This window comes from Dendrobates tinctorius, unplaced genomic scaffold (genome assembly GCF_039654945.1).
Source record: "Dendrobates tinctorius isolate UK_male_01 unplaced genomic scaffold, ASM3965494v1 ptg000036l, whole genome shotgun sequence".
Lineage (NCBI taxonomy): Eukaryota > Metazoa > Chordata > Amphibia > Anura > Dendrobatidae > Dendrobates > Dendrobates tinctorius.
Window position 1 is genome coordinate 16,309,071 of NW_027361704.1, and position 23,414 is coordinate 16,332,484.

Below are 23,414 nucleotides of genomic sequence, written 5' to 3' on the forward strand. Positions count from 1 at the left end.
GCCCACCATACACTGGAGCATTCCAAAGGTGGACATCAGACACTGGAGCAGCATTTACAGGGCACATTATACACTAGAGCATTAGAAATGGGGCCCATTATGTATGGAGCATTATTTGGGCCCATAAAACAGTGGAGCTTCATCCATGGGGACCAACATATACTGTAGCATTATGTGGAGCTCATCATATACTGTTTCAAACATTATATGGGACCAATGATTCTGTATGGAGAAATATATGGGCCTCATTACTCTGTATAGCGCACTATGCGGTGGCCATAATACTGTATGGAGTATACTGTCCGTTTTTGGAGCTATTAAAAATGGATATCAGTCATGAAATGTAAAAAGTGAAGTATTTTTCATTGTACTATGCCGCTATATCTCTGCGGTATCGGAGCATCATGAGTTGTGGTATGTGTTAAAGGGGCGCTCTTTGGCCCAGGGCACATGAAAACCTGGAGCCAGCCCTACCCCCCCCCACAAATTTAGCCAAATAACCCCCATTTTTCAATGCATAACTAGTATTATGAAGTAAATTAAGGTTGAAAAGCTTCAATAATCAGAATTGATGTTTTTGGCATTCAAAAGAGCACTGTAGGTGTGTTTCCTGTCCTCCACTCCCTGCCGATATTGCTTCCCCATTGACTTGCAATGGGTTTCGTGTTTCAGTCGGCCTTCGACTTTTCACGATAATCGGCCGATTTCGTTCGACCCGACTTTTGCGAAAGTCGGGTTTCATGAAACCCGACTCAACCAGAAAAAAGGCAAAGTCGCTCATCTCTATACACCTCTTGAGGAATTCAACTAGGGGAATACTGAGTGTTTTTAATCTCAGGCAATTCCCAGAATTGTCTAATTTTGGGCTGAGTAAATTAAATATTACCATTTTTTCCACTAAAATCTTGCTTTGTGACGTGGCATGGCACCCGCAAACCAAAACCGCAAAATCTGTACTCCAATATGGTGCTTCTTCCCTTCTGTCACCGTCACAACATTGCAATAAAATGCAATTAGAGGCAATCAAAACATCATATTCACTTGCAAAAAACAAGAAAAAAACAAGTACGTTTATTTATTTTACAGATTTCTGCATTTTTTTCTCAATTTAAATAAAATGAACAAACTATATGTTTGTTATCTGAGAAATCATACTGACCTGGAAAATCATACTGCCAGGGTCAATTGACCTTTTAGTGAACATACTAATAAAGTAAACAAAAAAACAATTGTGGAACTGCACATTTTGGCAATTTTGATGCACTTGGAATTTTGTTTCTGCTTTTCAGTGCATAACATATTAAAATAAATGGTGTCGTACAAAAAACAAGCCCTCATTAGGCTATGTAGATGGAAAAACAAAGTTATGACTCTTGCAGAAAGGGGGAACAGGGAGGTTTATTAACTCCATAAACTTCCAGCAGAAAGTAATAACAAAACATAGAGTCCATACAGCAGCAGTATGAGAAGCAGAGCGGTTCAACTGCCCAATATTCAAAGTGGGATCACACTACCGTGTGTGATGCGAGAAACTCACATGAGTCTCTCTCATCAACACCCGCCACTGCCACCAGCACTCAGGACCCCGGAGCTGCGGCTGCATAGAAATACATGCAGCCGCAGCTCCGGTCCTGAGTGCCGGCGGCAGTGGCGGGTGTTGATGAGAGAGACTCGTGTGAGTTTCTCGCATCACACACGGTAGTGTGATCCCGGCCTTTAGCAGAGTCTAAGCAACATGTGCAGTTCTTTCACCTTGCATACACAGAGCCAAATACCAGACGTGTTTGCACCTCTACTCTCAGACAATGAATGAACAGCTCAGCTGCCTTTCTAAACCAGCTGCACCTCCTGGATTGGAGGTTGGCAATGACTAATTTTGCCCATCTCATCTAATCATTCCTAAAAAACCTTGGCCCAAATACTGATCCTATTAACCCTCTCAGCATCTCCTATCCAGGATTCTGGAAGCTGCTTGTCTACCGTTCTTAATATTGAAAATTCATTAACTGCACAACACTGCCTGTGCTTCTGCCTAAGGCACTCCGCCAGACTTTGGCTCTACCAGTCACTTCAGTTGTATCTGGCCTCAGCCATTCCCTGATTTCCCTCACTTTTCATGAGTTGTAGCCTAAAGATAAAGTATATTTGTAAATGTTTGCTTAATATTTAATCCGTAATATAATCCGTGTGAAACTATACCAGATTTCAAAAGTTTTTTTGTTACATTTGACCTTTTGCAAAGGCCAAAAAAATTGGCTGTGAATATGGTATTTATTATTCAAGTGATTCATTATTTTCCCCTGAAATTTCGGTAATTGATGGTTAATGTATTAATAAACAGTGCATGCCTATTACATTGGTACACCTAAGCAGACTCTTCTGGAAACTCTTACGTTTATCATTGCTGAAGACTAGATCTTTATGTAAGGACACATGTTTCTGTTGGACACTTAGGTCTCGATTTATTAGATACTTAATGAATTAGTTGCCTCCTATAAGTTGTGCCTCTGCCAGAAACGTTACTCCAGTCAGGGACTATTGTACATTTGCGGCGTAACTTATACCATTAAAGTGACGTAAATTTTGATGAATTTTCCACCGAGCTCCACCCACTTTAGCGAAATGGTTGGGACTGGCGTAAAAACGACAAGAGCTGCATAGTTTTTGTGTAGCTCTGCTGTGAACACCTTGATAAATCAGACCCTTGATATTTCCCTTTATTTGATGCAATTGTTGCTCTTAGAATAATGTTGCCTGTATTGCTCAAACTTCTACTGTTTTATGTTTAGCCCATCTAATGGAGGTCGTTCATGTGCAGGACCAAGCTATGAATTACAGCTCTGTCATACGCAGGCGTGTAAGAAAGACTCTGAGGACTTTAGAGAAGAACAGTGCAGACAATGGGACCCATTTTTTGAATATCAGAATGCTAAACATCAGTGGACTCCATACGAACATCCAGATGGTAAATGTTTAATACAATTCTTACAATGGCTTCCTTACAAATATAAATGTATATCTTTCTTTATTAGTGGAAACTGTCAGGTTATTCCTGTTTTTGCCTTATCCTTATTCTTCTATAATAAAACATTTAGGCTGTGTTCACACACACAGCGTTTTTTTCGCTGTTTTTCCCGCGGATTTGCCCAAAAATCCGTGGGAAAAGCGCGAAAAATAAGCTTCCCATTCATTTCTATACATTTTCCACTTTTTGTGCACATTGATGCGTTTTTTACCACGAAAAAAACGCATCGCGGTAAAAAACGCAGCATTCTCATTAATTTTGCAGATTTTTCCGCGTTTCTGATTATTTCCATGCGTTTAGAAAACGTGCTGAAAAAAACGCATAAAAACCGCAGCAGTTTTCTGGGAAGGGAGTCAGGTTTTCAAGCAGAAATGTTCTGCTATGTGTGCACTTAGCCTTAGGCTTTAACCTCTTCATGCTGCAGACAACTACCGTTTTTGTGTTTCTATTTTTTTCTTCCTTTCTTCCCAGAGCCATAACTCTTATTTTTCTCTCTACTTAGATAAGAGGGCTTGTTTTTTTGCAGGTCGAGTTTTATTTTTGAATCACACCTTTCATTTTACCACATAGTATACTGGAAAAGGGAAAAAAAATCCAAGTGCAGTGAAATTGTGAAAAAAAAAACAATTCTGACATTGTTTTTTGGGAATTGTTTTTACGATGTACATTTTGTTGTAAAAATAACCCATCAGTATGATTCTCCTCATCAGTATGATTACAGTGATACCAGAAATGTCCAGTTTTTTTTATCATTTTAGTGGTGAAAAAAAGATCAGAAGCTTGCAAAAATAACTTTTGCTTGTGTTGTAATTTCCCAAGACCCGATGAAGCGGATTGATGGCTTATTTTTCGCAGGGCAAGGCAACATTTTTATTAGTACCATTTTGAGATAGATATAACTTTTTTATGTATTGTTACAGCATTTTTTATGGAATTGCACTGACCAAAAAACCCCCCATAATTTTGGCGTTCTTGAGTGTTTTCCGTTTGTGGTGTTTACCGATCAAGTTACCATAATTACTTTTATATTTTGATACATTGGACTTTTCTGAATGTGGCAATACGTCATTGATGCATTCTTTATTATCTTTATTTTCAATGGGGGAAAAGGGAATGATTTCAATTTTGTTTGTTTTTTTAATTATTTTCATTTTCATATTTTTTAAAACATTGTTTTTATTTTTCACTTTTATTGTTAGCCCTCCTTCTTCAGGACAACCACCGACCCTGAAGAAGGAGTCGATCTGACTTGTGTTGACAATATACCACTTTTATCCTCCCTTGGTCCTCAGAATCCTGTCTTTGACATTTCAGAAGCTCAGAGCTTCTCTTGGTATATTATATTAAATTCTCTTGGAAACTGGAGCGGCTGTCATCTTTACGTAAATTGTGGTTGTGTCACACATAACCCCACCAAGTGACCATACCATACAGTATGGTCACCGACTGTGCATAAGCTGGATAAAACCTTATTTGTGCTTAACATTTCTCTCTAGCCTCATCTTTAAAATCCTAATAGTAGTGCAGTAGTTCCCCATGCATTTTGTAGTAGCACATAGTGGATGTACAGTATTATGTAGTAGCATATAATGGATGTATTATGTAGTAGCATGTAGTTGATGTATTATATAGTGGGATGTATTATGTAGTGGATGTATTATGTAGTCGCATGTAGTGGATATGTTATGTAGTAGCATATACTTAATGACTATGTAGTAGCATATAATGGATGCATTATGTAGCAGCATGTAGTGGATGTAGTAGCATGTAGTGGATGTATTATGTAGTAGCATATAATGGTTATATTATGTAATAGCAGGTAGCTTATATATTCTGTAGTAGCATGTAGTGGATGTATTATGCAGTAGCATATAGTGGATGTACTATGTAGTAACATATAATGGATGTATTATGTAGTAGTATGTAGTGGATATATTATGTAGTACAGAGTGGATGTAGTAGTAGCAACATAATAGATGTATTAGTAGCATGTAGTTAATGTATTATGTAGTGGATGTATTATGTAGTAGCATGTAGTGGATGTATTATGTAGTAGTATATAGTGGATTTAGTAGTAGCAGCATAATACACTACCGTTCAAAAGTTTGGCATCACCCAGACAATTTTGTGTTTTCCATGAAAACTCATAGTTTTATTAATCAAATGAGTTGCCAAATGAATTTAAAATCTAGTCCAGACATTGACAAGGATCGAAGAAAAGATTTTTATTGGAAATAATAATTTTCTCCTCCAAACTTTGCTTTCGTCAAAGAATGCTCCCTTTGCAGCAATTCCAGCATTGCAGATCTTTGGCATTCTAGCAGTTAATTTTCTGAGGTAATCTGGAGAAATTTCACCCCATGCGTCCAGAAGCCCCTCCCACAAGTTGGTTTGGCTTGATGGGCACTTTTTGCGTACCATACGGTCAAGCTGCTCCCACAACAGCTCAATGGGGTTGAGATCTGGTGACTGCGCTGGCCACTCCATTACACATAGAATACCAGCAGCCTGCTTCTTCCCTAAATAGTTTTTGAATAATTTGGAGGTGTGCTTTGGGTCATTGTCCTGTTGTAGGATGAAATTGGCTCCAATCAAGCGCTGTCCACAGGGTATGGCATGGCATTAGGAAAAATAGAAGTGGATTCAGCTCACTCACAGGACTTATTTAAAAATTAGAAAATTTTTATTGGATGATCCTTAAAAAATTCAAAATGAAAAAACAGACATCTCAGATGGCACAGCAATGACAGGGGGTGATGTGTAATGAGACCATACGCGTTTCGAGCAACACGGCTCTTGAACACTGGTTACCAAGACGGCATCAGGCACTCTTCCAGCATCTTTTCAGTTGTTCTGTGTCTCACAAATGTATTTCTGAGTGATCCAAACACATCAAACTTGGATTTGTCTGTCCATAACACTTTTTTCCACTCTTCCTCTGTCCAATGTCTGTGTTTTTTTGCCCATATTAATATTTTCCTTTTATTAGCCAGTCATAGATATGGCTTTTTCTTTGTCACTCTTCCCTGAAGGCCAGCATCCCGGAGTCGCCTCTTCACTGTAGACATTGCCACTGGCATTTTGCGTGTACTATTTAATGAAGGTGCCAGTTGAGGACCTGTGAGGCGTCAATTTCTCAAACTACAGACTGTGAGAATCATGTGGGAATAGTGGATGAGTGCAGGTATTTCTCGCCCAGATTCCTTTCCTATGTGGCCTAGTCTGGTCAGTATCGCACCTGCTTACTATAGGATAATGGGAGGTGGATATAAAAGGATGCAAGGTGGTTGTGTGAGTGTCTCAGCCTGGGAACACAGAGAGCCTGTCTGTGTGAGAGACACACGTGAGTGGAAGCAGTGCCCACTGCAACTGTGGTTTGGCTGGACGGGAGAAGCCCGCCAGTTGGTAGTTAGGTTGTCCATTGTTTAGTTAGTGCCGGACAGGCAAGGATTTGTTTTATGTTTTATTTCCTTTTGCATTGCTTTCACCGTTAATAAACCTGACCCAGGGTCAGTTACACCCGAATCCCAGCTCTGCGCCTGAGTTTCATGCTGAATGCACGTGACCTTTGACCCCAGCAAAGGCGATCCCGGAGTGTTTTATCACAAGACTCTAATGTACTTGTCTTGTTGCTCAGTTGTGCAGCGGGGCCTTCCACTTCTCTTTCTACTCTGGTTAGAGCCTGTTTGTGCTCTCCTCTGAAGGGAGTAGTACACACCGTTGTAGGAATCTTCAGTTTCTTGGCAATTTCTCGCATGGAATAGCCTCCATTTCTAAGAACAAGAATAGGTTGTTGAGTGTCACAAAAAAGTTCTTCTTTTCTGGCCATTTTGAGAGTTTAATGGAACCAAAAAATGTAATGCTCCAGATTCTCAACTAGCTCAAAGGAAGGTAAAGTTTATAGCTTCTATAATCAGCCAAACTGTTTTCAGCTGTGCTAACATACTTGCACAAGGGTTTTCAAGGGTATTCTAACCATCCATTAGCTTTCTTACACAGTTGGCAAACACAAAGTTCCATAGGAACACTGGAGTGATGGTTGTTGGAAATGGGCCTCTATACACCTATGAAGATATTGCATTACAAAATAGACGTTTGCAGCTAGAATAGTCATTTACCACATTAACAATGTATAGAGTGTATTTCTGAATCATTTAATGTTAGCTTCATTGGAAAAAAATGTGCTTTTCTTTCAAAAATAAGGAAATTTCTAAGTGACCCTAAACATTTGAACGGTAGTGTAGATGTATTAGTAGCATGTACTTGATGTATTATGTAGTGGATGTATTATGTAGTAGCATGTAGTGGATGTATTATGTAGTAGTATATAGTGGATTTATTATGTAGTAGCATGTAGTGGATGTACTATGTATTAGCATGTAGTGGATGTATTATGTAGTGGATGTGTTATGTAGTAGCATGTAGTGGATATATTATGTAGTAGCATATAGTGGATGTATTATGTACTAGTATGTATTGAATATATTATGTAGTAGCATATAATGGATGTATTATGTAGCAGCATATAGTGGATGTATTATGTAGTGGATATATTATGTAGTAGCATGTAGTGGATGTATTATGTAGTAGCATTTAGTGTATGTATTATGTAGTTGTAAGGGAGGGCCAGGACTGTAGTAATGACCTGTATTCTGGTGGCAGCTGCGTCCAGTCCTTCCTTTACATGAAACAATACTCTTCTCCTCATCATACCTGCATCTCCAGATTCAACTTCACCCGAGCAATTCCCAAGCCAGAACGGTCCCTCTTCTAGGTGATCCCCATCAATGGAGACACAGTCCGAGACACTTTCTTTACTTAGGATTTCGCACGTTACATCCACAGTTGGTACATTATAACATTTGCTTGCTTCCTCATCTTTCCCTTGCTTGTTGTCACTTCTGTACAGTACACGTCTGGACCGGACCGTACTAGACTGCTTCCCAGTTTCTTCCTGGCCTGATCTCACTATAATGACATTTCCTTCAGCCTGTTTCGCCTCAGGCATGAATTCATCAGTCACTACCTTTGGTGATCCCTGGTGAAGCATCCAGACGGTCTGTACCGATCTCTTCGAAGCTCCAACTCCTTTCATCTCCTTAGTCCAGCCAACTTCTGCCCTAAAAGCATTGGCCCAGGTGGTAAGACGCCACATCTTCCTTTTCCTGTTTTGACCCACTGCTAAGACATGCAGTAGCCGTGGGTAACATGGCTGCAGAGCTTACCGGGCCTATAGCCCATGTGGACACTTGGGCACCCTGGCCCCATCTGACTAAATCACTCTTCATCACTAACCTAAACTCTCAGCAACCCCTCCTACAATTAACCCTCTATGAACATCCTATCAGGCCCCACTAATATGCCCCATCTAGTGCCCTGCAACATAATTACATCTACCCGGTCTATGGGGAAACTATGTACTAAGAGTGCCCTATTCTACTGTCCCAAGAAGGATACACTAACTTTCCCTAACTGTACATGTACAAAGGACACATAATATATATGCAATAATATTCACTGCGTGAAGAATTATTAGGCAAGTTGTATTTGAGAGGACTCGTTTTATTATTGAACAACAACTATGTTCTCAATCAACCCAAAAGACATTCAAAAAAAATAAAAAAAAAATCAGTGACTAATATAGCCACCTTTCTTTACGATGACACTCAAAAGCCTTCCATCCATAGATTCTGTCAGTTGCTTGATCTGTTTACGATCAACATTGCGTGCAGCAGCCACCACAGCCTCCCAGACAATGTTCCGAGAGTTGTACTGTTTTCCTTCCTTGTAGATCTCACATTTTATGAGGGACCACAGGTTCTCTATGGGGTTCAGATTAGGTGAACAAGGGGGCCATGTCATTATTTTTTCTTCTTTTAGACCTTTACTGGCCAGCCATGCTGTGGAGTATTTTGATGCATGTGATAGAGCATTGTCCTGCATGAAAATCATGTTTTTCTTGAACGATATCGACTTCTTCCTGTACCACTGCTTGAAGAAGGTGTCTTCCAGAAACTGGCAGTAGGTCTGGGAGTTGAGCTTCACTCCATCTTCAACCCGAAAAGGTCCCACAAGTTCATCTTTGATGATACCAGCCCCTACCAGTACCCCACCTCCACCTTGCTGGTGTCTGAGTCGGAGTGGAGCTCTCTGCCCTTTACTGATCCAGCCTCGGGCCCATCCATCTGGCCCATCAAGAGTCACTCTCATTTCATCAGTCCATAAAACCTTAGAAAAATCAGTCTTGAGATATTTCTTGACCCAGTCTTGACGTTTTATCTTATGTTTCTTGTTCAAAGGTGGTCGTTTTCCTGCCTTCCTTACCTTGGCCATGTCCCTGAGTATGGCACACCTTGTGCTTTTTGATACTCCAGTAACGTTGCAGCTCTGAAATATGGCAAAACTGGTGGCAAATGGCATCTTGGCAGCTTGACGCTTGATTTTCCTCAATTCAAGGGCAGTTAGTTTGCGCCTTTTTGTATCAACACGCTTCTTGCAGCCCTGTTGGATATTTGCCATGAAATGCTTGATTGTTCGGTGATCACGCTTCAAAAGTTTGGCAATTTCAAGACTGCTGCATCCCTCTGCAAGACATCTCACAATTTTTAACTTTTCAGAGTCCGTCAAATCTTTCTTCTGACCCATTTTGCCAAAGGAAAGGAAGTTGCCTAATAATTAAGCACACCTTATATAGGATGTGGATGTCATTAGACCACACCCCCTCCTCATTACAGAGATGCAAATCACCTGATTTACATAATTGGCAGTTGGCTTTCAAGTCTATACAGCTTGCAGTAGGACAACATGTATAAAAAGGATGATGTGAGCAAAATACTTATTTGCCTAATAATTCTGCACACAGTGTAATACAGGAATACAAAGCAATATATAACCGTCTTCTATATAATGATAACACATTGAAGTGGCAATACCATAAGCAATGAGCGGTAATACATAGTTGTACATGTAGCAGTACCGCAGGCAACTATGATAAAACACATCTGTAAACATCAAAAACCGGAAGACAATCAGAGGAAAGGGAAACATGAAAGACATTATAGCTTACCCCCTTACACTGTAGCACATAGTGGATGTATTATGTAGCAGCACATAATGGATGTATTATGTAGTAGCACATAATGGATGTATTATGTAGTAGCATATAATGGATGTATTATGTAGTAGCATATAATGGATGTATTATGTAGTAGCATATAATGGATGTATTATGTAGTAGCATGTAGTGGATTTATTGTATATTGGGATTTATTATTTAATGGATGTATTATGTAGTAGCATGTAGTGGATTTATTATATAATGGGATGTATTATGTAGTAGCTTATAGTGGATGTATTATATAGTGGGACGTATTATGTAGTGGATGTACTGTATTATCTAGTAGCATATAGTGGATGCAACATCATATACAATGTGCATGAAGAGAAATATGACAGATCAAAAAATACATTAAGTGTATGCTCTGGACATGAGCGATTGTACAACTATACCAATGTGCTTAATTACCCAACTCTATTCCCTGGTGGCAGATACAGCATCTGCTGACAAAACTCCAGATTGTCATTGCAACACTATATTTGTAAGGGTGTGGACTGCCCTGCCTCTGAAGACAGCGTTGCATTATTAGAGTTGTGCGGTTTTGCTGCATTTATTGTGCCATGTGATGTGTGTACTGTGTCATGCAGTTTTTAGTAGTGTAATATATTTAATGCCTAGTGCTGTAGGTACTGATGCGGCTGTGTCGACACTGTATAGGTAATGCCTAGTGGGAGGAAGTGCTTAATTCTAGCAATATTTTCCTATTTTTCTTTCAGAAAAAGAAAGATGTCATCTTTACTGTCAGTCCAAAAAAACTGGAGATGTGGTGTATATGAAAAGACTAGCACATGATGGAACGCGATGCTCGTATAAAGAATCTCATAATATCTGTGTACGAGGGGATTGTCTGGTAAGTAAGAGGTGCAAATTGCTGAAATTTGTATTTTAACCACAAACATAACATATTCTATCTACAATCCAGTGAAAAAAACAAACACAGAAATGATAAAAAGCAGATGCAAATGGAGAACAAATTGAAACCACAGTTTCCCGTGTTACATGGATGTCTTACTGATCCGTGTGAAGATTTATATTTTGGTCTCTGTTTTGTATTGGATTGCGCCCACATTGGTTTGTGTTGATCTTTTGTTACTAGAGAGTCAGTGAAAACCTCTAGTGTTCACGGTCTGCACCCTGATAAACAGATAACCATCAATTATCATCTGTTTCCTATAGACTTTAATATTAATAAAACGGACGTCGGTACAATCTGTTATGTGGACTGAAATAAAAGTTGTGCAGTTAACATTTTTCTGCCCATCTAAATGAATGGGGTTTCCAACTGAACGTTTTTCTATTTTATGCTTCACAAACAAATCATAAAAACTGATGTATGAATGCAACCTTAAAGGTGTTTGAACTCCTTTTCCAGTCCTGTCCTAGTCTTTCCCTGACAAAGCGGTAGCGAAACGCGCGTTGGAGTGGTGTGTGCAGGGGACAGGAAGGCAACTTTTGGTCATTAAGGCACCTTTTGGTCAGTATACACTTTGTATATTACTGTCATGATCCAGGACGGGATTTCGCTTTGACCCGTCCTGGTGAGACTATGGGTTAATTGTGCTGCCTCTCTCTGGCAGCAGGAGGCTATTTAGTGCTCACTGGACCTGGGTCCGGTGTCAGTTATACTCCTGCCCTCGGCTGAGTTAAGTGACCTCTTGTATACGTGTGCCTTGTGCCTGATATCTTGCTTGCTTGTTCGGTTGTGATCTGGTTCTGTCCCTGTTACGAGTTCTGCCTGACCCTCTTGTACTGCGCTACCTCTCGTGTATGACTCTCTGCTTGTGACCCGACTTCTCTCTGCTTGTCCCCTTGGTACCACGTCGCCCTCTTGTGTATGACATTTGGCTTTGTCTGACTACCCGTCTGTTTGCTCCTCCTGTACTTTGTTTGCCCGTACGGTTGTGACCTCTGTTTTGCCTGACTCTGAGTTGTTGTATGGTGTCCTGTCCTATCTGTAAACAGGACGCTAAGCCCCGCCCCCTTGCAGTCACATGACCATAGGTCCCGTGCTAGATTATTCAGTTTCAGTGTCCGCAGGTCCTATGCCTCTTTACCTTCCAGCACTGACGGGACCCTGACACTATTAGCCTGAAGCACGCATGGTCACCTCTGCTGACCTGCTCCACAGGTATCTATTAGCACTGCTTCTGTACTCAGGACACGCGCACTGGCTCTATGAGCAAGTGTAGTGCGGTGTCTCTGACAATTACTTTCACTATGCACTTTACTTTTTGCTCTATGGCTGATTATTTGGAGAGATGAATGGTACCTCTTGCACTTTACCTTGTACTATATGTCTCTTCTGATCACTCACTATAGTGCATATTCACTTGTGTATATTTTCTCTTTTTAGGGTCACTATTGATTACACATATTGATTGATATATACTATGTTTATATAGAGATATTTTTTTTCACCTGCTAGACTATGTCACTTTACTAGCCATTTTTGTTTTTTTCCTTGCCACCTGCATACATATTGCGTTTTTATCATTTTTTCTTATTACATTTTAATGATAACAAGAATAAAATAGCTTTTTGCAACATCTTGTTTGTTTTTCTTTTTACTACAAGTCTTTAGATCTTTTTTGTGGTGTATTGAATAAAATCATTTTATTAGCACTTTGAATGTCTTTTTGTTTGGGCTATATACTGTCCTAGTCTCCTGACTGAGTGGGCATGTGACTGCTGCAGCCATTGGGAATATGTTGGATACTGCCGCGGCTAGCCAGAAGAGGAAGGATAGAGTTTGCACTGGAAACGCAGGCTTTGCTGTAACAGAGTGGCGGGGATCATTGAGGTAAGTATGTTTCTTTTTATGATTATTCTGAATTTAATAACTTCCTCAACGTTGAAGCATCAGACTGGTGGATAACCTACGTACGGATGCTAAATAAAAAGGAATGCTAAAAAATGTGCCTTAAAAGTGTGTTCTTTTAAGTAACTTTTCATATAGGCTGTGGTGTGTGCATAGAGAATAACACCATTGTAGGTCATTACATGCCTTGTATCCTGCATGTTTATCAGTTTTGACATCTGTAGGTTCTATGTCTTATTTTGTAATTGATTCTGAGCTGGGGGGCACCAAGAACCTATGAACAGCACTGTTAGCACACAGTTAAAATCAGAATGGGCAGGAAGGAATTCCATCTTGAACGCGGCAGCCAGGGTCATATTTCTGTCCAGCCGCTTCACCAATGCCTCCATCTTGTGCCAGTCATTACACTGGCTACTTATTCGCTACAGGGTCCAGTATAAACTCATCTCTCTCACCCACAAAGCTCTCCACAGTTCTGCACCGCCTTATATCTCCTCTCTCATTTCTGTTTATCGCCCTACACGTGCCCTCCGTTCTACAACTGACCTAAGACTAACATCCAATCCGAACCTCGCACTTCTGTCGTGCTGCACCAGCTCTCTGAAATGCACTTCCCCTGACTATCAGACCGATACCTAGTCCCGACCTATTCAAGCGCGCTTTGAAAACCCATCTCTTCAAACAAGCCTACCACATCAACTACTTAGCAAACTAACTTTGCCCTGTTCCCTCCTTCCAAATATTATTCAGAATCTGCACCCTACTATTCATCTGTCTCCACACCCTCCATGCACATGATACCTGCACTTGATACTTGACTATTGCACTTAAACACACGGGCTGATGACCGGATCATGCAGCTTTATATGAAAATCCCAATTTTTTATAATTGCCAGACCTGAAATAACAAGCACTTTTCACCTACTGTGTTCCCCCTTTTCCTTGTAGATTGTAAGCTTGCGAGCAGGGACCTCACTCCTAATGTCACTGTTTAAATTGTCTTAACTTGTTTTGAATTTATTGTCTGTACATGTCCCCGCTTAATTGTAAAGTGCTGCGGAATATGTTGGTGCTATATAAATAAAAATTATTATTATTATTATTATTATTCTTATACAACAGTATTGAACTGTGTAGATGTGTATCCAGCTCTGAGGTGATGTAAATGACTTAGAAATCTCATCATTATCTTCCTGTGTCTCATTCTGCCTGTTCTTTTTAAATCCTACTCTCCATAGAGTACATTATAAGGTGTAACTTACCAAAGTGAGCTTGTAGTCTGTCTTGTCTGAGCTAGATGGAGTTGAGCTGTTTTTTTCTGAGTAGATGGTGAGTTCAGAATGCAGCCGGAAGGGGATGAAATGACTCTTAAGTGGAGAAGAAAAGCTCAATTCTCTGATATGATGCATTACAAAGTTTCTTATATTGGTACTATTGATTTATACAAAGTTCATTGAAAATACAGTTCTCATTTAAAAAATAATTTTTCTCCACCATATGGTGTTTGATAAAATTAGAAATGTTTTTATAGGTTTTACAAGCAAATGAAGACCTTTTCAGTTCAGTGAGAACATTTATTTTACCCAAAATCAAAGGGAACATTATATGGTTACAAGGAGTACACAGTTACAGCCACCGGCTTCCAGCAGCTGTAAAAAAACAAACCTCCTTACCTTCCTTGCGTGCCCTCGCAGCATCTTGTTCCCGCTTCCAGCAGCTCCTGCAGCCGAGCGATCACTTGTCCCCGCTGAGTGGAGAGAGGTGAATATTAGTTACCTTAATGAGCAGGGAAACGTGATTAGCCGGCCGCTGGAGCTGCTGGAAGCTGGAACAAGATGCTGCGAGGGCACGCAAGGAAGATAAGTAGAAGGTTTTTTTTTTTCCTTAAAGCTTTTCTCATGGGAGGCATGCATACAAGGATAGGTATGAGGAACCATGCATACAAGGACAGAGATGCGGAGCCATGCAGACAAGGACCGGGATAAAGAGCCATGCATACAAGGATAGGGATGAAGAGGCCATGCATACCAGGATGGGGATACAGAGACAATGCATACCCAGCTTATACTTGAGTCAATACGTTTTCCCAGTTTGTTGTGGCAAAATTAGGTGCCTTGGCTTATGCTCAGTTAGACTTAAACACAAGTATATGGTACTGAGGATCCAGATCATCGTTTGTGTTTTTATTTTCTTTAGTCTCTTTTTCTTTTTTTTTGTTTTATAGTATTCATTGATGATTTTATGCCAAACTTTTCAGAGTGGCTCATGTGGTACTAAAAAATTCTGCGCAAAATAAAAAATACGCTTTAATTTTGTCTTTAACCTGTTTCACGACATCGCAAAAGTTGTATATTTCACTTAAAAATTTCACTAAAATATTTGGTACTCCAAGAAGAAACTGGAGTACTTTTAGGCCAAAATTTAACAACTTTTTAAAAAGTTGAAATTAATGAATCAGCAGAAAACATTTAGAAACCTCAAAACTTGCCAACAATGGAGAATATATGTAGGCTATGTGCCCATGATCTGAAAGTAGCAGCTCTTTGGATGCAGTTGTCTTCTATTCAACACATGTGAATTCACGTGAGTTCACTGAACCATGCGGATTTACCACATTCGGTACATTCTTTTGATTAAATTTCTGTTTCGAAAACTAGCATCTCCGCCAGAGACATTAATATGCTGCGGTCTTGAAAGACGCGCCACATGTCAGTTTCCGCAGGTGATCTGCAGGCGCACACGCACGCATAGTGGATATGCTATAACATCTGGCCGCTGCAGTTTTGACGCTGCATAAATATGCAGCATCAAAACTGCAGCAATTACTGATCGTTGGCACGTACCCATAAAATATACTTTCCAAAAGGCACAGAGAATACGACTCAAATAAAAACTAACAAAAATGAAACAAAAAGGGATCTAATTTAATAATGATTCGGGCCTTAGAAGTATTATTAAAGAAAATTGTTATATAAATTTGGACCTATAGGCATCAAGACTAGCAATTTTCTACTTTCTGCCTCCACCGTGCTTCACACTGGGTATGATGTTCTTTTAATGATGTGCAGTGTTGGCTTTGCGCCAATCATACCTTTTGGAATTATGGTTTAAAAGGTCAACAGAATATAACACATTTTCCCACATGCTTTTGGCAGACTTTATGTAGGTTTTGGTAAACTATAGCTGGAATTTTCAAACAATGTGGAATTTTATCTTTTGATTTGTATGAAAAGACTTCAATCTTGCTACATTAACTCACAGGCCAGAAATATGAAAGAAATGGGAGATTGTTGCTACATGCGATAGACCACCAGTACTTGCCAGAATTTCTTGCAACTTCTTTAATATTGCTGTAGTCCTCTTGGCAGCTTCCTGGACCAATTTTCTTCTTGTCCTATTATCAATTTTTAAGGGATGTCCAGTTTTTGGCAAAAAATTTTAAAATTTCTCAATTTTCAAACTTTTACTGTTTACGCCCTTAAATCAGAGAGATATGTCACACAAAATAGGTAATAAATAACATTTCCCAAATGTTTACTTTACATCAGCACAATTTTGGAAACAATTTTTTTTTTGTTAGGAAGTTAAAAGTTGACCAGCGATTTCTCATTTTACAACAAAATTTACAAAACCATTTTTTTAGGGACCACATCACATTTGTAGTCACTTTGAGGGGTGTACATGACAGAAAATACCCAAAAGTTACACCATTCTAAAAACCACACCCCTGAAGGTACTTAAAACCACATTCAAGAAGTTAACTAACCCTTTATGTGCTTCACAGGAACTGAAGCAATGTGGAAGGAAAAAATGAACATTTAACTTTTTTCACAAACATTTTACTTCAGAACCAGTTTTTTTTTATTTTCACAAATATAAAAAGAAAAAATGAACCACAAAATTTGTTGTGCAATATCTCCTAAGTATATCGATACCCCATATGTGGGGGTAAACAACTGTTTGGGCGCATGGTAAAGCTTGGAAGGGAAGGAGCATTGTTTGACTTTTTCAATGCAGAATTGGCTGAAATTGAGATCGGATGCCATGTCGCGTTTGGAGAGCCCCTGATGTGCCTAAACAGTGGAAACCACTCCACAAGTGACCCCATTTTGGAAACTAGACCCCCCAAGGAACTTATCTTTGAACCCCCAATTGCTTCACAGAATTTATAACATAGAGCTGTGAAAATAAAAAAATCATATTTTTCCACAAAAATGATCTTTTCGCCCTCAAACTATTATTTTCCCAAGGGTAGCAGGACATATTAGACATATTAGAAACCCAAAGTTGTTAATTTGTCCTGAATATGCCGATACCCCATATGTGGGGTGACCTACTGTCCTACTTCTAAGTCTGTGCGTGCTGCTGTGCAGGACTTGAGCATGACTTTTCAGCCCAAAAAGGTACACTTAAGGATCTTCCTCTTGTTATGCTCCACCCGTGTTTTTTTGGACTTCCATGAAAGGTGTTATCTCCTCTGTCTGCATAGTTCTGGACTTCCACGCGTAAAATACCGGTTGCACTCTTGCCTCTAATTACTATTGTACTTCCACGTGTAAGTGCCATCGCATTATTGCATCTTATTATTGCTGGATTTCCACATATAAGTGCTGTTCGCACTATTGCTTGACTTCCACGTATCAGTGCAGTTCACACTCTCGCGGTATGTTACTATTGGACTTGTTTGCTTTAGCGGATGTGCACCGCTGTTACATTTGCTGGACATTTCTGTTTGTGCTGTTCATTTCACCATATTTGCAGGAAAGCCTCTTTTAGTTTTTCTTGTATTCCTTACTTTGTTAAAATACAGTTTATTTGTCACAACTTTGGTCTCAGATCCATTTTATCCCACACTATCAGATTCCATAGTACCTACATAATTGTTACAGGATACTCAGGCCAATAAGGAATCTGCTGGGATAATGTCGGCTGAGGCAAAGTTGGTGCAGTTGTTCTCCATGATTACCTGTTTACAAAGGGACATGGAGGCATTGCAAAACAAGTTTGCTAACTGGGAGGCCCATTTTGGGCAGGCGTTTCAGGATTTAGATAATCAAATAACAGCACGGGCGCCTTCACGCCCGGGGCAGCTATCGGCAACTAGCCCTCCCAAGTTACCACCGTTTAGATTTAATGGATACCGCTACAAATTTTTTGGGCTTATAAATCAATGCATTTTGTATTTTGATGTGCATGCAGCCAACTTCCATACACATCGATCCAAAGTGTTATGTATAATCATGCTACTTACCTCACGAGCAATCGCTTGGGCAAATCCGCTAATCGAGACTTGTGATATTCATCTGAATAACCTGGAAGACTGCCTAACTGCAATGTCTATGATGTTTGATGATCCTAATAATCGCACTACAGCTGAAACCGTTTTGCTGTCATTACGTCAGGGTAAGTGCTTTGTTGTTGAATGTGCCACTGAATTTAGAAGAATATTTAGAATTGAGAGTCCTCAGTGGTTGATACCTTTTAATGGCTAACTGAAAAGATGGTAACAAATTGCAAGCATTCGAGACTACGCAGGTCTCTTCATCAGGCTAGACTAATACAAAATCTGAAGAATAACATATTTATACACAAAACAGCACATAAATAACTCAATAGATAAGACAAGTGATGTGAAGCGGAATAGTCATTTTGGGAGAGAGATAAGCATAAATATTGGAGCAGTTAATAGATAAGCAGTGTGAAGGTTTTTTTGCCCTCTGATTGCCGATCTGGTTCTGTGTTGTGAAGACCCCAGAAGGTCTGAGGGGCAAATTCCTTAATTGATGTAAAAAGACATAAATCCATGCGACACATTAATTCCTGCCCTGAATGTGTCGAAAGTTTTCATAAATTTGTACTCAGAGATTCTTCTCTCTCTCTCTGAGACTTGAAGTTACCTTTTAATACAAGCAATTTAATGTCCATCATGCTATGACCAGGGATACAAAAATGTTTTGCCACAGGTAGATCCATTCTTTTTTCTCTTATTGTGTGGCGATGAGAATTCATCCTTGTTCTCAGTTTTTGCCCGGTCTCCCCCACATACAGACCCCCAGTAGGACATTTAGTACAAATAATTAAGTACACCACATTAGATGTGATGCAACTGAACGTACCTGGGATCTTGTAGTCCTAATGTGAGTTGGGGATCTTTATCTTGTCTGTGGTCATTATAAATTGACAGGTTTTACATTTTTTCTGGTTGCAAGGAAAGCTTCCTGCAGCTGTTGGAGAGGATAGGGAGCTTCTGACAATGATGCTTCTTAAATTTGTGGGCTGCCTAAAACACAGCAGTGGGGGGTCTGGAAATATGGATTGTAATCGGGCATCTTTTTGCAGTAAAGGTTGTAATTTCCGTGCAGCTCCCCTTAGCACCTCCAGATTTGGATTGTAGGTGACCACTAGAGGCACCCGGTTATTCTCTTTAGCTTTGTAATGTAGCAGGTGATTCCTTGATATTCTGGTGGCTCTTGTAATTTGGTTTTCAATTGTTCTTGGATGGTAGCCCTGACTCAAAAAGGTTTTTCTGAGGCGACCAAGGTGTTCATCTCTATCCATGGGGTTGGAACATATACGATTGTATCTGATGGCTTGGCTGTAGATAATAGAGTTCTTTATGTGTTTTGGATGGAAACTGTCCCATTTAAGGTATGTTGGACGGTCGAATGGCTTCTGATACAGAGATGTCTCTATTTCATTGTCTTTTAGCTTAATGATGGTGTCTAAAAAGTAACTTCAAGTCTCAGAGAGAGAGAAGAATCTCTGAGTACAAATTTTGAAAACTTTCGACACATTCAGTGCAGGTATTAATGTGTCCCATGGATTTATGTCTTTTTACATAAATTAAGGAATTTTCCCCTCAGACCTTCTGGGGTCATCACAACACAGAACCAGACCGGCAATCAGAGGGCAATAAAACCTTCACACTGCTTATCTATGAACTGCTCAAATATTTAGGCTTATCTCTCTCCCACAATGACTATTCCGCTTCACATCACTTGTTTTATCTATTGATCCATAAGAGGCAATGACCTGATACCAGAGAGTCCAAATATAGGGACATTCTACATCCTTCCCAAAATCCACAAATCTGGAAATCATGGGGGGCCGATTATTTCATGTGTGGGAACCCTTACTGAGCAGGTATCTGGGTGGGTAGAGGATATTCTTAAACCCCTGGTAATGGATACACCCAGCTACATTCAGGACACAACTGACCTATTGAATAAACTAACAGCAATAGGTCCTCTACCAGAAGGAACTATCCTGGCCACCATGGATGTAGAATCTTTGTACTCTAATATCCCACACCAGGATGGATTAAATGCCTGCAGAGTCTTCATGGAAGACACCGGGAATGATGCGAATTCTGTGGTGAAGCTCACAAAATTTATCCTCACCCACAAATACTTTGAATTTGACAATAATATCTATTTACAGGAGACTGGCACAGGTATGGGAAGTAAAATGGCTCCACAGTATGCAAATCTTTCCATGGCCAAGCTTGAAAGTGACTTTTTGTCCTCATGTCCCATCAGGCCTCTGGCCTACTACCGCTTCATTGATGATATTTTAATCATCTGGTTGGATTCTGAGCAACAGCTAAAGATGTTCCACGAACAGTTTAATCAATTTCATTCCATCATCAACTTAACACTCAACGATTGCAGCACTGAAATTAACTTTTTTGACACCATCAAGCTAAAAACCATGAAATAGAGACATCCCTGTATCAGAAGCCAATCGACCGTCCAACATACCTTAAATGGGACATTTTTCATCCAAAACACATAAAGAACTCTATTATCTACAGTCAAGCCATCAGATACAATCGTATATGTTCCAACCCCATGGATAGAGATGAACAGAATATCAAGGAATGACCTGCTACATTACAAAGCTAAAGAAAAGAATAACCGGGTGTCGCTAGTGGTTACCTACAATCCAAATCTGGAGGTGCTAAGGGGAGCTGCACGGAAATTACAACCTTTACTACAAAAAGATGCCCGATTACAATCCATATTTCCAGACCCCCCACTGCTGTGTTTTAGGCAGCCCCCAAATTTAAGAAGCATAATTGTCAGAAGCTCCCTGTCCTCTCCAACAGCTGCAGGAAGCTTTCCTTGCAACCAAAAAAAATGTAAAACCTGTCCATTTATAATGACCACGGACAAGATAAAGATCCCCAACTCACATCAGAACTACAAGATCCCAGGTACGTTCAGCTGCATCACATCTAATGTGGTGTACTTAAATATTTGTACTAAATGTCCTACTGGGGGTCTGTATGTGGGGGAGACCGGGCAAAAACTTAGAACAAGGATGAATTCTCATCGCCACACAATAAGAGAAAAAAGAATGGATCTACCTGTGGCAAAAAAATTTTGTATCCCTGTTCATAGCATGATGGACATTAAGTTACTTGTATTAAAAGGTAACTTCAAGTCTCAGAGAGAAAGAAGAATCTCGGAATACAAATTTGTGAAAACTTTCGACACATTCAGTGCAGGTATTAATGTGTCGCATGGATTTGTCTTTTTACATCAATTAAGGAATTTGCCCCTCAGACCTTCTGGGGTCATCACAACACAGAACCAGACCGGCAATCAGAGGGCAATAAAACCTTCACACTGCTTATCTATGAACTTCTCCAATATTTAGGCTTATCTCTCTCCCACAATGACTATTCCGCTTCACATCACTTGTTTTATCTATTGAGTTATTTATGTGCTGTCGTATGTATAAATATGTTATTCTTCAGATTTTGTATTAGTCTAGCCCAGGGGTGGGGAACCTTAGGCCCCAGGGCCATTTACGGCCCTCGATGACCTTTTATCAGGCCCCCGAGGAGATTTTCAGGGACTGCACTCTTAGGCAGGGAGCTGTATTTTGATTGCCACAAGCTCATTCATTTCTTCTTGCTCTGTTAGCACACACACGCAGTGTTCACTACTGAGTATTGAATGGCATGCAATGAAAGATTAAGTCATGAAACCAGTGCCAGAGTCAGGATGTACTTTGTGGGCGGAGTTTGTACAGCCCCCGAAGGATGGTATAAATATCCAAATGGCCCTTGGCAGAAAAAAGATTCCTCACCCCTGGTCTAGCCTGATGAAGAGACCTGCATAGTCTCGAAAGCTTGCAATTTGTTACCATCTTTTCAGTTAGCCATTAAAAGGTATCAACCACTGAGGACTCTCAATTCTAAATATTATTCTATCTACTGGCTAACACGGTACAAAGATATATATCTTTCCTGTATCCACTGAATTTAGGCAGCTGGCGGTGGATACGGTTTGGGACTGTTCTGCTCAGTTACCCATTTTTAAGAGGGGACTATCTAGTGTGATTAAGGATGAGTTACCCCATGCAGATGCTCCCCAAGAGTTAGAGGCGTTCATACAGCACTGCGTACACATTGACATACATATTACAGAACGTAGACAGGAGAAATTTGCAGCCTCTAATCGTGTCTATAACTCTCCCCTTCCTCCTAAAGAACTTGCAGGCAAATCCTCATGGGAAATTGAACCAATTCCCATGCAAGTGGATGCTTTACAGTGGCGTGAGAGTAATGAGCGCAGGGAGTGTCATTTTCATGAGAGTTTGTGTTTTACTGCGGTTAGTCTGATCATTTCCTTATTAACTGTCCTAAGCGGCCTCGCCAAGTACTAGCCGCTGTAGGGGAGAATGAGAATCAGGACGATGAATCTGTTGTTTCTGAGTCCAAATTTTCTGTGAATGCTGTCTTTCATTCCCTATCTATGACTGCCTCTCCCAAGACACGGAAGGACAAAGATATACATTGCTTCTTCCTCATTAAGATCTTGTCAGGACAATGGATTTCGTGTGCAGCTATGGTGGATTCTCGGGCGGGGGTAATTTTATGGACCTCACCTTTGCCAAGAAACATGGCATACAGGATCAACAGAGAGCAACCCCAGTAACCATGGAAACAGTGGATGGTCCCCTCCTAGTCTCAGGAACGGTGAATCAGGAGACGGTACCTTTGGAGGTTTGCATTAAACCCAATCATCAGGAAGTGCTTTCCTTTATGCTAATTTCTTCGCCACATTTTGGTTTAATTCTAGGAATTCCCTGGCTGCAGGCACAGAATCCAATCATCAACTGGGAGACCAAGGAGATCACCTTTCCATCAAAGGATATACCAGTAACAGATCAGGCAAGTTCTCGGGATGCAGAATGTACCACTAAGGTGTCTATGTTACCACCCATTTATAATTAATTTTCTGAGATCTGTGATAAGAAAATGGCAGATCAGCTTCCTCCTCACAGACCCTACAATTGTCCTTTTGAGCTACTCCCGAGGGCGGCTATTCCATTTAAAAATGTTTACCCACTAGCAGCTCCTGAGCTGCAAGCCTTAAAAGATCACATTGATGAGAATCTGACTAGGGGTTTCATTCAATTCATCCCAACTCATCACCGGCAGG

General features: G+C 40.2%; 1 protein-coding gene across 4 annotated transcripts in view; it reads left to right on the top strand.

The window, feature by feature from the left end:
* LOC141087889 (A disintegrin and metalloproteinase with thrombospondin motifs 2-like) overlaps positions 1-23,414 on the top strand; it is an 851,362-nt gene that overhangs the window by 604,293 nt on the left and 223,655 nt on the right. For all 4 annotated transcript variants that reach the window (XM_073573740.1, XM_073573737.1, XM_073573739.1 and 1 more), the window contains 2 exons: positions 2,790-2,965; positions 10,859-10,992. In XM_073573740.1, the coding sequence (XP_073429841.1) occupies positions 2,790-2,965; positions 10,859-10,992 (310 nt within the window). The remainder of the gene's footprint in view (positions 1-2,789; positions 2,966-10,858; positions 10,993-23,414) is intronic.